This window comes from Callithrix jacchus, chromosome 7, assembly GCF_049354715.1.
Source record: "Callithrix jacchus isolate 240 chromosome 7, calJac240_pri, whole genome shotgun sequence".
In the NCBI taxonomy this organism is placed as follows: domain Eukaryota; kingdom Metazoa; phylum Chordata; class Mammalia; order Primates; family Cebidae; genus Callithrix; species Callithrix jacchus.
The window spans coordinates 3,301,015-3,318,217 of NC_133508.1; the positions used below are offsets into that span (position 1 = coordinate 3,301,015).

The following is a 17,203-nucleotide window of genomic DNA, read 5'->3' on the forward strand; positions in this document are numbered from 1 at the left end:
ATCCTGCATGCACATTATTATCTTTACTGTGGATTGGATAGCATAGGATCCTAGGATTCTGGGACTTTCAGCCAAAACACATTATTTGGACAGAGGAGGGGAGATAAGCGGTACATGGTGATTTTCTGTTTCCTAACAATTCTCTCTCTGTGAAGAAAATCCTCCAAACCCTCTTCTCAAATAGGCCTCCACCTTGAGCTATAAAAACCACAGACTCAACACAAATGATTTCATCAGTTCCTTATGACACACAGACATAGTTTCTAACGGCTCAAGGCCACATCCTGAGGGTGACGCCATTCCCCTTAAAGTGCCTGCCTCAGAAAGCTCCAGGCTGCCAAAAGAATTGACCCTGTGTTCCAGCCAACACCTGACCACCTGCCCCTGCCCGCCCTTTCTTAGGTCATTGAATACAACGTGCTTATCATGGTGATCCCTTATTCCATCCCTTTGAGATGTGCATGTACCCCCTGCAACTCAAGAGGGTCTTTCTCAAGGACCTGAAAGCCATTTCTTTGCAATGTAACCACCAGGAAGGCCGGGACCACCGTACCCCCATCTCTGTGGGAGAACTGAGTCCTAACATGTACAGCTGGCAGTGTACACACAGCTGCCAAATCACACTGACACGGACCCACATATGTAATTTTTCATTTCCTGACTACGGAGCTCTTGCTTTCTGGGCCTCCGCTCCATTCTCCCTTTAAAAAGCCTGGTCATATCTCTAAAGCTGAGCCCTGTTCTTGCTGAAAGTGCATTCCTATTGCAATAATTTATTGCTGATTAAAATCTGACCGGACCACTTAATTGATAAACAAAGAGAACCTGATTTTTGACCATTATCTGGTGCTATGACACAGATCTGGATCTGCTGCCATGAGACCTTTGAACAGGACAATTCTGCGTGCACAGAGACTCTGGTGTTCTTTGGGTCTTTGGTGGTGAGTCTGATTCTCCCGATCCAAGGCTCCAAACACACGTCTGTGGGAGCACAGCGGGGAGACATTTTGATTCTGATGGCTCTGCACATCCCCTCAGAAGCTGGAAGAGAGTCCCAGGCTTCTTTCAAAGGGGACCTTCTGGGCTGCAAGCATTTCTTCCTGGATACTTACTCTGAGTGGGGATTCACTCCCTGATGCCTGAGTTGGAAATTATTTTCCCTCCTATTCATCCCATAGGAACTTCTCAGCCACCTGAAAGCCCCTTTTCAAACTCCTGCTGAGGTGAGCTCCGATACAATGGCACTAACTCTGCCCACTTCTCCTTGGCATGACTTGACAAAGGATGACCTGGAACTTAAGTGGTTTCTTGGGGAAGCAGGATCTCCCTAAACTGGCTCTCTAACCCTTCCGTTACCTCCCTCCTCCTCCTACCAGTTTCCATCTTCCCTTCCACTCCCTTGCACTCTTTGGTATGAGCTTCTTCGAGCCCCTGACTCCTCCTCTTCTCTCTTCACCTCTGCTAGACACTTCCCTTCCCATTCCTGCCCCTCAATTCCCAACAATCAGTGGAACTTAAGGCCAGCTGCCCCCACTGGGGGACTCTGCAGGGACTTAGGGATCACAAAAGCAACTACCTGAGGCTGAAAAGAAAAATTAACTGGAAACAGATATTTAGTCACCTCCCCCACGAGATTATTTATCAAGGTAAAAAAAATCTTAAAGGTCTCCTCCACAAATATTAGTGATAAGTTGTAGCTCTCATATTCAGCAGGTGAATGTTGGCTGCTCCACCTGCCAGAAACACAAATTGGATTAAAAAAAAATGGGGAGTAAAAGATGAGAGCCAACTCTTCCATACACAACTGAACTTTGTATTACTGTATTTATGCCTGACTCATGGCTAACATTTAAAAATGAAAGCCATAGGTTTCAATTTATGTCTATGTGTTTATGTATGTATGTATGTAAGGAACCCTCCCTCCAGATGACATTGCCACATCAATTCACAAAATACTTTAAAAGAGTTCTATCCTAATTGGCTTAGAGAAAAATATGCATTTATATAAATTAAATCTTTCTAAAACTGTCAGAAATATAGAAACCAACTCAAATGTTTATGTAATTTGAGTAACTTCTTGGTAAGATTAGTTTAATATTGTTGGTTTAACAAAACAGGTATGTTTTCAGAGTTGTCAACATGAAATATAATGTGAGAATAAATTTTTATTTATCTTGAGTTTACTAGTCCAATAAACTAATATTTTGTAGCTAGTTATGATTATAAAAATAATTTGATTTGAAGGAAATAAAATCATTATTTTGACAAACTTTATTTTAACAATAATTGTTTCATGATGTTTGCCTAAGCAGAGTTTCCAAAATCTTTTCAGTTTCTTGCAACCTTAGAATTAACACTAAATTAAATACTAGGTATTCATTAAATATGTAATTTTCAAATAAGATAAAGTACTAAAGCATCCATTATTAAGTGTAAGCTTAGGTTTATATACTTTTGACTTACTGTCGTATAGTACAGAGTGGCTGGAGATAATTAGGGTCTGCTAAGGAAGACAGAAGAGCAATTCCGTCCTAAAGTAAAGTGACTGGCTTGTCCAGAATGAGAAAGATGGAAAGTTTAAGATGAAACCTGAATGGATGTGGAAAGTCACAGAAAGTTTAAGGAAAGGAATATCATATTGTGATTAGTCAGCTCAGAACACCATAATGAAATACCATAAACTGAGTGGCTTAAACAATGGAAGTGCATTTTCTCACAGCTCTGGAAGCGAGACGTCTGAGATCTAAGTCCCAGCGTGGTTCTGATGAGGGCTTTCTTCCTGGCTTACACCTTCTTGCTGTGCCTTTACATGGAAGAGACAGAGACAGAGACAGAGAGAGAAACAGAGAGAGAGAAAGAGTATGTGCAAGCATGAGTGAGCCGTGGCATCTCTTCTTTTTAAGGATGCTAATCCCATCATGTTGTCCTCACCTCCATAAACGTATCTAAACCTGACTATCTCCCCACAGCCTCATCTCCAAAGACCACCACATGGCGGTTGTGGCCTCAACATGTGAATGTTGGGGAGACACAATTCAGTTCATAGTAAATGTCAAGACTTACTAAGATTAAATGGATTTATGTATAAAATTTTAAAAATGAGCTTCAACAGCAATAGTATATTGATTCAAAACTAGTTTGGTTTGGTTTTCCCTCTCTGAAAATGAGAACACTTCTTGAATTAGTGCTATGCCCTTAATAAAAGACTGAAAAAGGTTTTTCTCTACTTTCTAGTAATCTTCCTAGGAAAGAAAGATTCTGCATCTCATAAAAATAATGTTCTGTATTTCATGTTGCCTTTACCATGTCCCTGATTATTTTAGAGAACCATGTCTTCTCACTTTAAAAAGAACTAAGGTTTTAAAAACAGTGATCTTACCTCCTACATTTACTTTTAAATTCTTTCATTGTCGCACTGGCTAAATACTTAACTAAGGGTTGTTCACAGTGACCCACGATCCTATGTTGTCAAGTAATCAAACTTGGGACATATTTGAGAACTTTGTCTTCCTGAAATCAAATCTTAAATAAAGGCTTCATGATATCAAACTGACTTTGAGATTTCCCAAGGGCCTCTGAAAAATCTCAAAGGGTTTGTTCTTTCACCTGGTTAAAAAAAGAGATGTTAAAATCATTGAATTTACCTGCAAGGTGGAAATTCGTGAAAAGCATTATTTAATAAAAATAAATGTTTAACCTTCCCCAGGTTATATTTGTACAGGTAAATGCAATGTTTCAACAGTTACATGAAGTTCCTTGGGATTTGTCAATGCCGTTGGTACCCAGGATCTGTCCCAATGGCGCTTTGCCTGGTATTAGACAATAGTGCAATGTCATCAGTCATAATGCTGGTATTGGTTTTAAGATGTTTTATGTCACAGAAACAACCACATTTTCTTGTCAGTTGTGTTATTTTTATAATGAACGCTCATCAGATCTTTAATCATGGCCATCTTAAGTATTTTGTCATTCAGAAATAGTGACCGTTTACTTTGCTAACAAAAACAGCTCAAGCCAAAGAAAGTTGTCTTTAACAAAAAGGAACTGTCCGCTGGGCGCAGTGACTCACACCTGTAATCCCAGCACTTTGGGAGGTCGAGGCAGGTAGATCACCTGAGGTCAGGAGTTCGAGACCAGCTTGATCAACATGGAGAAACCCTGTCTCCACTAAAAGTACAAAATCAGCTGAGTGTAGTGACGCATGCCCGTAATCCTAGCAACTCGGGAGGCCAAGGCAGGAGAATCGCTTCAACCTGGGAAGCAGAGGTTGCGATGAGCTGAGATGCCATCGTTGCCGTCTAGCCTGGGCAACGAGAGCAAAACTCCATCTCAAAAAAAGAAGAACGGTCTCAGAGACCTATGACGAGTACTCTGGGTGCAAGCTTCTGATGTCATTGCTAACGTAACTTGATACCATCCTAATGAACTGAGTCAGGGTTTCCGTAATTCTAGCAGAGAAGCTGACAGCTTCGGAAAACTGCTAATCCAAGATCAAGCAGAACAAAATTAATTATTTAATATACTGGACTCAGTAAAGTGATAAGGAATGATGATTATTTTTTATGACTTTTGTTTGGAATATTTCTGGTTCTTTAATGTTCTATTTTCTAGAAAGAATGAAATCCCTTTCCCTTTCCTCCTAAGCTATCAGCCACAAAAATTTACTAAACTATGCTTTTCTAAACAAAATAGATTTATTTACCTTTTTCTCCTTATCTCATGTCTCCAGGATCCAGAATCTGTTCTTGAGTACTCTTATTTGCACGGCAATAGTTATTTGCACAGGTGCAAAAAAAATCTGTCTCCCTTATAATAGAATATAATTGGAAACATTGATTATCTGTTGAAGGCCTTGAATGTAATGCCCAGTTTGAAAATGACACATAAAATCAGATATGACCAGACATATTTAAGGATCCAAGGTTGACTTTATGGAGTGAACGTGCACAAATCCCCCCTGGAATAACTAGGCTGATACCAGGCTTACAGGATTTCCAGACGTATAGGTGACTAAGAATGGTTATGTCCTGGCAAGCCTAAAAACGTTAAAATATTTTGGGGACCTACAAAGACAAGGAATTTACCCCAACCTACAGATAGTGAAGTCTGATGGCAAGTTCTTGGCTTGGCTTGCTAGGAATGAAGAGGCGCTTAAAAGTCCAATAGGAGATTCTTCATTTTCTAACAAAGCAAACTTAAAAAGGTCTGTAGGGGGAAATAGGGGAGGGACAGTGGGGGATGGGGTTGGGGAGAGAGAGCATGGGGAGAAATGCCAGATATAGGTGATGGGGAGGAAGGCAGCACATCACACTGCCGTGTGTGTACCTGTGCAGCAATCTTGCATGTCCATCACATGTACTGCAAAACATAAAATGCAATAAAAAAGGTCTATGTGCTTAATTATTATTTTTGCTGCACTTATGTCATCTGGGCCAAGTTTAATGAGACAAGAAGCAATTTCTAAACAAGAATAGGCTTAGTTTATCTTTGATCAAAAAGGGGGGCAACTGTGGACAGATCTTACGTTTCAATGGAAAACTGTAACACATCCTCAAGGGTGATTAGATTCTAGTCCTGTTCCTTGCTTTGGGGGGTTGATGTTATTTACCTATAAAACGGACTGGATCCTTCCATTTTACACATATGGTCACCCCTTACCAAATCCCCTTCTAGTTTTCTTCAGTGAGTGACCACAACTCTTCAAGTTAATATGTTCATTTTTTTCTCCCTTCCTCCTGACTTGGCATCACTGAGAACTGAAACCTGATGGCCTAGATCCCTATTGAGACTCAGCATTGTTTTGTAGATGCTGTTTTGTCCCATGACCTGGTACAGTCCTAAGTACTGAAGCCAGGCAAGTGGATGTACACTTCCAGACAGTCATTACCTCAACAAATCAGGTAGGAGCAACCCTCATACCCAGAGCTGCTGCTACCAAGGCCACTCAGAAAGTCCACTGGAGGCCGGGCGTGGTAGCTCACACCTGTAATCCCAGCACTTTGGGAGGCCGAGGCTGGCAGATCACGAGGTCAGGAGATCGAGACCATCCTGGCCAACATGGTGAAACCCCGTCTCTACTAAAAATAGAAAAATTAGCTGGGTGTGGTGATGCACACCTGTAATCCCAGCTACTTGGGAGGCTGGGGCAGGAGAGTTGCTTGAACCAGGGAGGAGGAGGTTGCAGTGAGCTGAAAGCAAGCCCACTGGAACCCTTGTGTCTTCCATGCTCTGCTCCAGGAAATATCCACATCATCATGACAAAAATCCAAACTATAAATCAGGAAATCTCTTGAATTGCCATTGCCCTTCTCACGTCACCACCTACAGATGCTTGGAGCTCAGTGTCCAGAGATCTTCTCAACTGACTGTCCTCTGGCCTCAGACAATGAGCTTACAGTCTGCTGTTTCCACAGAAAGGCCCCTCATTAAATGCCTGGTTGCTCCCCAGTCCGGCAAATATCCTCTACTTCCAAGTCTCAACAGATGGTTTAGCTAGTCCTTAATGAACACAAGGCGATCAAATGGAAATGGGTTTAGATTGTTTAAGGAATGTACACTGCCTCTTTTTTCCTTGAGCAAGAAGAGGACTGATAAAGACTCTTCAAGCCAACTCCAGCCAGGTTCCTCTGAACTCTTCTCAATGAGGCCTCCACCTTGAGCCATAAAACTGACACATCCAACACAAATGATTACATCCAACACAAATGATTTCATCCATCTGTCTCCACCCTCATTAAAAAACTTGAACAAACACTGACATAGTTTCTAACAGCTCAAGGCCACATCCCTAGGGTGACCCCATTCCATTCCCCTTAACGTGCCTGCCTCGGAAAGCTCCAGGCTGCCAAAAGAATTGACCATGTATTCAGCCAACACCTCTTCCTGCTGTTCTATAAAAGTTTCAGAAGTACTGAGTAGTGACTGAGTCATGATTCTTCAGATATTCCTGTGGGAAAAGGAAAAATTACGTGGTCCAAAGTTTTCCTGAGTTGTAGTATAGACAACACACTTTGTCATGCTTATCCATTTATCAAGAAAAAGTAGAAACTAGATCAGAGAAGTATGTGGCGTTACTGTTTAACTGCTCTAGCTCAGAGTTAGCGATACCCAAGTCCACGTGGGAGCTAGCTCCGGCGCTGTACGTTTGTGCCTGGGTAAGTGACTGGAACCTTATAAGCATTCCTTTCTTCTAAATAAGAGTGAAAGAACCACTGCCTACGTCACAGGCTACTACAAAGATAAAATGAGACATTATATGAAAAGCACTTAGCATAATGCACGGCAGGTAGGAACCACTAAGAATTCTTCTGTATTATCATCTAAGAATATAAATTTCTGACTTTCAGATGGCCATCCTGCCCACCAGGAATACTGGCAGAGCATCCACACAACCTTTCCATGCTCTATACATCTTTAAGATGTCATGTGACATGAACCAAAGGGTATGTACACATGACATTCCTCCAAACTTACATGGCACGCTCTCCTCTGTGAATCTGGGATGCATCATAGGAGGCTTCCCAGGCATGTGAAAGAGAAATGTATGCTCAATGAGCTAGAGACAGCAACGAAAAAGAAAGAATCAAAGCCAAGCAGTGACTTACAACATTTCAGGGTCTGGTCTATATTTCCCACCAACATGTGCTGTTTTCATTAATGGGAGGTTCTCACACATGCCATAAGGGAGCAGGTAAAAGTATAATTTGTGATAGCTTTAAGGCTCATTCAAACATTTAAGGGATGTGGTAAACCATATATTTTCTCCAGCATTCATCATCTTTGTAAGATCAAGTGCTCATAACCTAAAACGTCTTTGACCTTTGAAATATCACCAAGGCTCCCTGGAAGTTTTTTCCTAATAACAAGACTAGTTTTTGATATTTGCCTTGTTATTTGAGATTTGAAAGCATCCCTCCAACTATTTGTCAAAGCTGCTTCTATTTTCCTGCTGGTCAGATCATTAGTCTAGATCATGGACACAAGTCAGACTATGGGCCCTGGGCCATATCCAGCCCACTGTTTAAATAAAGTCTGTTTAAATAAAGTTTTATTAGGTCACAGCCAAGCTACTTACATACCATCTATGGCTGCTCTCAGGCTAACATAGCAAAGTTGTATAGTTGTGATGAGAAACTGTATGGCTAGCAAAACCTGAAAAATTCATCATCTGGCCCCTGATGAAGAAAATTGTCAACATTGGTTCCAGATCATTCTCTTGTCTAGAAAGAATAAATTCTACCTGAATACTACATATAGGTCAGATTCTCAGAGAGGATTTTAGAATTTTCTACATAACCATATCAGATACTAATTGGCACAGAAATAAGCAACTGAAGATAGAATTACTCAACTAGGTGTTGGAGTCATTAATTCATCAGTTAATTCATTCATTCCACATAATACCACAGTATCACAGTGGTAAATACTAGGGGTGGGATGTGAATGAAAACCACAAAGCCTCTGGCCCCATGGAGTGAGTGTAAAGTAGGATGAGAGACAGTGAGTCCTTCACTCATTCATTCACTCATTTGATCATTTATTTACTCATTGTCATGTCCCAGGAAATCTTTTAGATACTAGGTATATACCAGTTAAATACACAAACTATGCATTCTAACAGGGGAGAGAGATAATCAGTAAACAAATGCATATGCAAACAGAAGATACTGGCAATGCTGCGACGAGAATGTTAGCTGAACCATATGAAGTGGACATTTTTAGAAGTCAAACATAGCTCAATACTGGCTGTTGCCTATGATTCAGTCTATCAGGGAGATATGCTTGAAACTGGGAGGTCAGGGAAGGCCTCACAGAGGAGATGACAGGGAGCTGAGGCTTGAATGAGGAGCAGCCTCTGCCCCGCCTATAGCTATGCAAAGATTGCCAGGCAGGGAGAGGGAGTAGCCAATGAAAATCATGCCAGAATAGCCCGGCTACATAACTGAAAAAGAGAAAGAGCAGCAGGGCTGGAGCAAAGTGAGCTGTGGGCAGAGAGGGAGGAGATCCAGGCAGAGAAGCTGATAAGGGTCAGAGCAGATGGGGCCTTGCAGGTTAACATAAGGATACTGGCCTTGACTCTGAGATGAAGGGGAAGTTTTAGCAGGAAAGTAACGGGATCTGATTTATGGTGTGTGTAATGCTTTCATTCCTCTATGTGCAAATTAGTTTAAGAGAGCAAGAGTGAAGGAAACTAGTTAGGAGGTAGCCTTCTTAGCAAAACTGGATGTTATCAGTGGAAGGTGGAGAAAAGTAGAGAGAGTCCCTAGGTGCTTAGGAGTCGAACTCAGGAGGAGCTGGCAAAAATTTGGATGTGAATTAAGAGGGAAAATGAGGGATTTGGGAGACTGCCTGGCTTTCCAGTTTGAGTACCTGGCTGTGTCACTGTGATTCATAAACCTACTAGAGCTGGAAACCTATGAGTTCTTGGGGGGACATTATTAGATAGAGTTTATAACCTGTTGAGCTTTTGACATCTTTAAGGCATGCAACTGGGCTGAGCTGTCTGAAACCCGAAGGAGAAAGGGAAACAGAAGTGGGGGTGGGGAGGAACATTCCTTGGGAGAAAGCATGGAATTGGAAGAGGGGCTGGCAACAGCCTGCACTGCTAATGAGTTCTGTGACTGCATCCAGCCACTTTATCAATTCCCTCATTTCAAAAGGGGAGAGTTAAACTTGATTTGGGGTTTTTAATCCTTCCCAGAGGTGACTTAGGGCGTATGCACAAAAGGAGACACCAGGTGTTCTGGGTTCCATTCCCTGCTTAATCCTCCCGTCCACCTGTTTCCTCTCAGGTCATATATATGAAGATTCAACACATTTTGGGGTTTATTTTACTCTTTTAGTCATGGTCTAACACAGTGTTAACTTTTTTCTTCTGTGTACCAAGAATACTGTGTTTTATTTAACCTTTGAATTCTTTTCTTTGAATAAAAGAGCTGAAGGGTTTGTACTTTCCCAGGGGTCAAATGGGAGAATGTTGAAAATTGTTGGCGGGCCGGGCGCGGTGGCTCACGCCTGTAATCCCAGCACTTTGGGAGGCCGAGGTGGGTGGATCACGAGGTCAAAAGATCAAGACCATCCTGGTCAACATGGTGAAACCCCGTCTCTACTAAAAATACAAAATTAGCTGGACATGGTGGCGCGTGCCTGTAATCCCAGCTACTCGGGAGGCTGAGGCAGGAGAATTGCCTGAACCCAGGAGGCGGAGGTTGCGGTGAGCCAAGATCGCGTCATTGCACTCCAGCCTGGGTAATAAGAGCAAAAAAAAAAAAAAAAGAAAAAGAAAATTGTTGGCATGTCTTTTGGTGAAAATTAGGTTTATTTCCCTTGAGGTAGACAGTCGTTAAAACACAGGCAGGAGCACCACTACTACCCGTGGTTTCCCCATGTAACAAAATGGAACAAAGATGGAGCGATTTCAGATAGACAGTTCTTGAGAAAGGCTTATAACCTAAAACTGTGCCCTGGGAACAGGTATCTCCTAAAACACTACATCGTGGTGTATGCAGGTTTTAAAATTGTGCCTTGTGACCCCTTTTTAGGAGCAACAGGTTTGGCAGAACTCTAGGCTGAGCTCCTGGACCAAACACAGGAAGATATTCCAGTTATGCAGGTTTAAAGGCCTTTTTGCCTTGTAATATGCTTTATATAGCAGACGTTCTGCTATTTACTAATCAGATGAAGACAGTAACTCCTTTTTCTCTTTACTGGAATGGGCCTCTCACTCCATTCTCTGGAATTCTAGAGCACTGTATTGACATAACCCAGATCACAGAAAACCCTGCTGTGTGGTGTTAGAGTATACACCTCATTTTCCTGCTAGATTACCCATTTATCAGGCTGTTATATCTTTGCTTCTTCCACATAGTATAGGCAGAGACTCATTGGTAGCGAGAAAACAGTTCAAGGAATCAAAATTAGCCAAAAGGATGCCTCACCGTAAACAACTAAAGAATTGAAAATGCAATTTATAAACTCTATCCGTTTATGGTTCCCGACCTCTGAAAATGATCACACACAGTTAAAAAGCCAGTGGGATTATGCTTGCCAAGAAGAGGCGTGGACAGAATTAACTTGGTGTAGCCAAAGTACTCAGTGTAGAAATGTTTATCCTTCCCAGGCCTCATCAGTCCAAGTTTCTGAAACTTCACTTACTCTAGCAAAACGGAGCTTCACTTAAATTTGGGGCACGTTTAGGGAAAAGACAACATTCTCACTGATTTTTTAAAAAATGAGTTAAGACTTGAGACCATTATCTACAAAGGCCTTTGTGGGGGCTACATGCTTCAAAATCTATTCTTAGGGCTAGAGCCTGCCTGATCCACTGGTGTAATAATATTAAGTGAATCACCTGAGAAAAAATGGTTTGAAAGTACTTGTAAGAAGTGTTTCAGTTTTAGAGATAGCTTAGTAATCCAGTTAGAAAAAAAGGAGAACCACGTTTATTCTAATAGCTGTACCCTAAGAACATTTACAGAAGTACTTTACCATTTTTCAATAATTAAAAATAAAGTTTAAACATGCAAACAAAAAAACATCACTGAAAGACTCACAAAAATGTACTTTTCATCAAGAAATCCCGTTAGTCCTTTAATACAAGTAAAAAGCTAGGTACACAAAGATATTCATTATGTTGTTGTTAGTACAAATTAAGGAGTGGAAAAACCTACATTTTCAACAGAGGGTGGATCACCTGAGGTCAGGAGTTCAAGACCAGCCCGGGCAACATAGTGAAACTCTGTCTCTACTAAAAATACAAAAAATTAGCTGGATGTGGTGGTGGGTGCCTGTAATCCCAGCAACTCAGGAGGCTGAGGCAGGAGAATTGTTTGAACCTGGGAGGCGGAGGTTGCAGTGAGCTGAGATTATGGGTCCCTGCACTCCAGTCTGGGCAACAAGAGCAAAACTCCACCTCAAAAAAAAAAAAAAAAAAAAAAAAAAGAAAACAATGTACATGAATATTATGGTAGTTTAGTGACTAAAATGGTGCTTATGAAAGTCAGGCCGAAACATGAAAACATGTTTGATATGTTAGCTGGAAACAGATCATAAAACAGCACATATGACCTGATGTGCAAAAACCATACGTGGAAAGTTACAGAAAATAACAAGAAACACTTTTTTAAAAAAAAGAATAATTAAGGTGGATATTGGCAATTTTTAAATTTGCTATTTTCTATAATCTTGTTTTTAAAAAGAACAAAATCAAACAAACATGAAGGCAGAATGCATCAACAGGAAATAAAAACTTAGCAAATTAATACAACATAAATTTCAAGAAAAAGCAGACCCAGTAACATACACACGCTTCTACTCATTTGTATTTGTTATTTGGGTTCTGGTCCAGGAAGCCATGTTTAGGGGTAGATATTTGGAAGATATGACACTGTGCAGAACAACTTTTAACCAAAATCCCTCAATTGAACATTTCCATATTTCAAAAATTGCCAAAAACGCTTTTTCTAGGGAATATCCTTTCGGGTCAGTGAAGCCCATGAATTAATTACACCAAGGGAGTCAGCTTAGAGAGGATACATGAACTTTGCCCTTTTTGGCTTCTTGTATTCTAATTTTTCCGGGCCTCTGAGAGATGAGGAGGTCAGAGTTCAGTTTTTCAGGAGCATTCAGAGAAAGATTTTATGTCATACATTCTGCCCATTCAGTTTCACCATCAGCAGAGTGTTTCTGTGACCAGTCTTACCACATTAGGCCTGGGGATGGGGGTGGGGGAAAGGTGAGAGGAAGAAACCAAGTTTCCTTGACCCTTCAAGGACCCTAATAAGGTTTTCTAGAAAAGTTTGCTTTTCTTGCTTTTTTTTTTCTCAATTTTTTGAGATGGAGTCTCACTCTGTCACCCAGGCTAGAGTGCAGTGGTGTGATCTCTGCTCACTGTAACCTCTGCCTCCCAGGTCAAGTGATTCTCCTGCCTTGGCCTCCTGAGTAGCTGGAACTATAGGCACCCACCACCATGCCAGGCTAAGTTCTGTATTTTTAGTAGAGATGGGATTTCGTCATGTTGGCCAGGCTGGTCTTGATCTCCTGACCTCAAAGTGATCCATCCACCTTGGCCTCCCAAAGTGCTGGGATTACAGCTGTGAGCCACGATAGCCGGCCCAAAGTTCGCTTTTCTATCGGATGTCCTAGAAAGTTAACTGTTTTCCCTCTTACACCTTTAATGCACCCCTCAAGCCCAAAAATTCAGTATGAGGACTCCTTCCAGTGAGTCAACAGGTGTCATTTAAATAAGACTGTCCTCCCTCCTGGAGTGAAACTGGAGGACCTCAGGTTCACAGGTCGGTCCTTACTCGTTTGTCTCCAGTCTTCCCACCAGCAGATCTGCTTATCCCTGAACCCCACGAGGTGCATTTCAAGCAACTCCAGGCGCTCCTGCACAGTGGTGGGCGGGGGCAGGGCCTTGGCCTTGAACTCAAACCAGGATGCAAGAGAAAGCAAAGCAGGCCTACCTTAAACCTTTCCAGTCTTTCGGGGGATCCAAGTCAGAGACCAGGGAAAGCATTGTCTAGGAGCCGGCTGAGGGCGAGTCCGGAGAGGAGGAGGCGGGGATGGGGTGCTGGGGAACAGAGGGAGGGTTCTGGACCCAGGCCGGCCGGCGCCCCAGGCTCCCTCCTTCCCGGGCGGACACGCACTTGTCCTGACTTCTCTCCACCCCGCAAATCAGTCCTGCGCTCTCCTCCTTCCCACACCCGGCTCCCAGCTCCACACCCCAGCCCCACACCACCTTTTAAAGCCCCGGTAATCTGCTCCAACTGATCAAATTTGACCTTTTTGTAGCCCACTTTATTCCAAGCACAGCTCCCGCTTAAATCTCTCTTTATTAACTCCGTCCTCCTTGGCTTTCCTTGGGAACAAACACAGCTCAAGCCTGAAGCCCCCCGGACTTTACCGGCAATCATTCACAGATTACCGCAGGCTGCAGCCTTCCCCTCCTTTGGGGTAGGTCTCCTGCCTGGGAGATTTTGCTTTTCAGACTCCTGGCAGGAGACTGGTTAGGTTTCTTTCCTCCTTTTTTTCGTGGCTCAGGCTCTGGGATTCTGACACTGGGCTCGGAGCTTCCCACAGAGACTGTAACTACATTACTGCTAGGATTTGTTTTTTAAAAATAATTTGGAACAGGGCTGCTAACAAGCTAGACTTCACTGTGTGTTTTCTGGCAGAGGTTTTTTTGCTACACTGCTCCCCCACCCTTTGCTGGCTTTCTTGTGTTTTTAAATAACATGGAGGAAGAAATGCAGGATCTTTTTAAACATGAAGAGAAAAGGGTATGGGCTCTCCAACCCTGCCCACCACCTTGTGTATCTTCTGCCATTTATTTAAAACCAAACTTCCTTCCACTAATCATTTGAAATAGTAACAGATGTTTGAAAACATCTGGGCAGTACTGTTTTCCTGTAGTGTCCGTTCATAGTTTGTCTCCTTACCCCTCTGCCCCATGTGGGTTCTTTGGGACTGTAGTGATTTCTTATTTTCATAAGCACTGCCTCTTAAGCGTAGGTTTCTATGCCTGGAGAGTCCGGGTTTGAAGTAAGACCTCTGCAGCTGAAGCTCTTCCTCCTGTTGCTACAGGATCCTGGAAGGAACCGACCTTGAAATCATCTGGTCTAGGGGTTTCCAGACCAGGGCTGCCCAGGCCGTCGAGATTTCTGCTGTAGCTGCCGGCCACACTAGCTTTACTTGACAGTCTTTCTTTACATCAAGTTTCTGTTTTTCTGACACTTACTTTGAAAAGGGGTTTTTAAAGTCGTTACCATAAATGGAAAATCAGGCTTCACTGGTCTTTGGTAGAAGGAACTGAAGAGAACAACTGAAATAAAACAATGATCTTTATGCCCGGACACTAAGACCAGCGAAAGGCTCTGGTTTAGGTCTTTTTTTCTCTTTGTTGCAAAGAGAGTTTGTGGAATGTTAAGAGTGTTAAGAACATACCTGAACCAGCCAGCGACTTCTCTCAGAAGGAAGAGGAAAGACTGCAATAAACACGTGTGACTCAGTGCTTTGTAATGCCCTTATTACTTGAAAGCGTCAGCCCGGAGGAAGGGTCCCAGCTTCTTCCCTTCAAGCAGAGCCCTCTAAGAAAGAGAACCTCTGTTCCTTCCTGAGGGGAAGATGTTGCCACAGTGTTTGGAAGCAGGCTGTCTTACTGTCAGAAAGCGTTTGCCGTTCCAAATGCCTGTCCTAGCATTTTAAATCCTCTTCTTACCACCCTGTCCTCCATGGACCCGTGGATCTTAAAATATGCAGCTAACCCTCTGCTTAGATTTGTTTTCTCTTTAGCAGTCGTGGATACTTTCCTTCGTGGCTGTGAATGACTCTCCTCAGGGTGCAACTGTCTTCAGACTAAAATGAAAAGAGAATTTCATACCTTGTACAAAAACCATTGCCTTTCTGGGACTTCAAGCTTCTTCCTGGGCCGTCTGTGTTGTCCACTGTGAATCTTGGACCACAGCGTAATCATGTGTAAACATTTACATAACACTTTGAATCCCCAAGTACTTCACCAAACGTGGGTGATAATAATAGCTCTTATATGGAGTGGGCCGCTAAAGAGTTCCGGGTGCTTTGATAGTTAATAAAATGCTTTTCCCTTTAGAAAGTTAGCAAGCGAGTAACAAGATGATAATGAAATAGTTTCCACAACTATAAGACATGACCCTCATCCTCAGCCCAGGCACCATGGAGGTCCAGGTCTGGGGAAGGGAGGGAAATGAGTTCTTAACGCCTGGAGTTCAGGGTTAATGGAGGAAAGGGGGTGGGATTTGGCTTTTGGCCAAAGGACAAAAGGACAAACTCATGTTGTAAATTATGAAATACTGTTTTAAAGCAGTTGTCTTCTCAAAAACTTTGTAAAGCTAGTCAGTAGAATGTTTCCTCCAAATAAAGGCTTGTACCAAACCCACGCTCAGAAACAGATACAGCTGTGGTTAACGTTTATTCCTAGGTACTAGGAATGGTTCTAATTTCATTAGGTGTGTGGATTCGTTCACTCCTCATAACCAACTTGTTTATGAGATAAGTTATGAGTTGTACTCTCAGTTTGTTAATGTAAATGGAGACATTTAGGTGTGGAGAAATTAAGGAACTGTCCTGAACTCTCAGAGCACTGAACTTAGAAGGGATGCCTGTGGACCCGGTGAGTAACTGAGGCACAGCACTTCTGCTGACTGCTTGGGCATGGGATTGGGGTTAGGGTCAGGATAGGGTTGGGTAACAGGAATCACATGAGTCTCACAGGGAACCTTAGAGTTTAGGAGGATAATGTTTGAAACCCACTTCCCAAAAGTATTTAGAGATGGAGAGAAATTATTTTTTAAAGGATGCATTGAGTCTAAGAAGGGCAGAATATTTTGTGTTTCTTTTTCCTAACTTCAAGATCCGTGTGTGTGTGTGTGTGTTTACATATATTGGAGATTAACTCCATGCTGCTACATACTGCAAACTTCCTTTTTCCCTTTCCCCTAAATATTTCATTACTGATTTCAATGGATCACACACCTAATGTATCCATTTCCTACTAAGAAATAGGCCATCAAGATGATTAATTCATCTTCAACAATGAGGGTGCGTCCTCAAAACAAAAACAGACAGAAGTGTTGCCTTGTTCAAAGCCAGGCCAACTATTTATCTGTAACACAGAAAGGCAACAGCAAATTTTCTATTAATAAAAATAAAAGGCTCAGCCTTAATAAACTTGGGCCCCAAATTATGATTTTCCTCCATGTCACTCTATAAATTGTAAGATTTCATTCTCTGTCTTCTTTTGCACAATTTTGATAAATTTACCCCTTTACATCAAAAATTTTTTTTGGTGTTCCTAGTGGTTCTTAAAGAGTCACCTCTCCTGAGAGTTTCCTATCTGCTAAAAAAACAAAACAAAACTGAATCCATGTAATGCAACATTCATGATTGTCCTGATAGTATCAGCAACAAGACTCACCACTTTCCTATTCATAGAGCTAACATTTCTGTGATCTCCCTCCCCCTTTCTTTGGTTTCCTCGGTAGAGAAGCCAAAACCACAACCCAATTCCAAACAAAAAGGAAGTCCACTGTTTGTACCTCCTCCAAACAAATCCAACCCTCTGAGCCTGTGGTTTCCACATGTAGGGGTTACAGTCATGAGGGAAGCGTAGGGAAATGTGGAGAATCAGTCAGGAGACAACATAGGAGCTGAGGAATCTGCATTTCTA

The 17,203-nt window shown here is 42.2% G+C and overlaps 1 protein-coding gene across 6 annotated transcripts in view; it reads right to left on the reverse strand.

Annotated features, from left to right (window-relative positions):
• CELF2 (CUGBP Elav-like family member 2) overlaps positions 1-17,203 on the reverse strand; it is an 859,904-nt gene that overhangs the window by 515,359 nt on the left and 327,342 nt on the right. For 3 of the 6 annotated variants that reach the window (XM_078329274.1, XM_078329270.1, XM_008999915.5), the window contains exon 1: positions 13,464-13,544. The exons of the other annotated variants lie outside the window; for them this stretch is intronic. In XM_078329274.1, coding sequence (XP_078185400.1) covers positions 13,464-13,516 — 53 coding nt within the window. In that variant the 5' untranslated portion in view covers positions 13,517-13,544. Of the gene's footprint in view, positions 1-13,463; positions 13,545-17,203 lie in introns of those variants that run through there. 6 annotated transcript variants of the gene reach the window in all.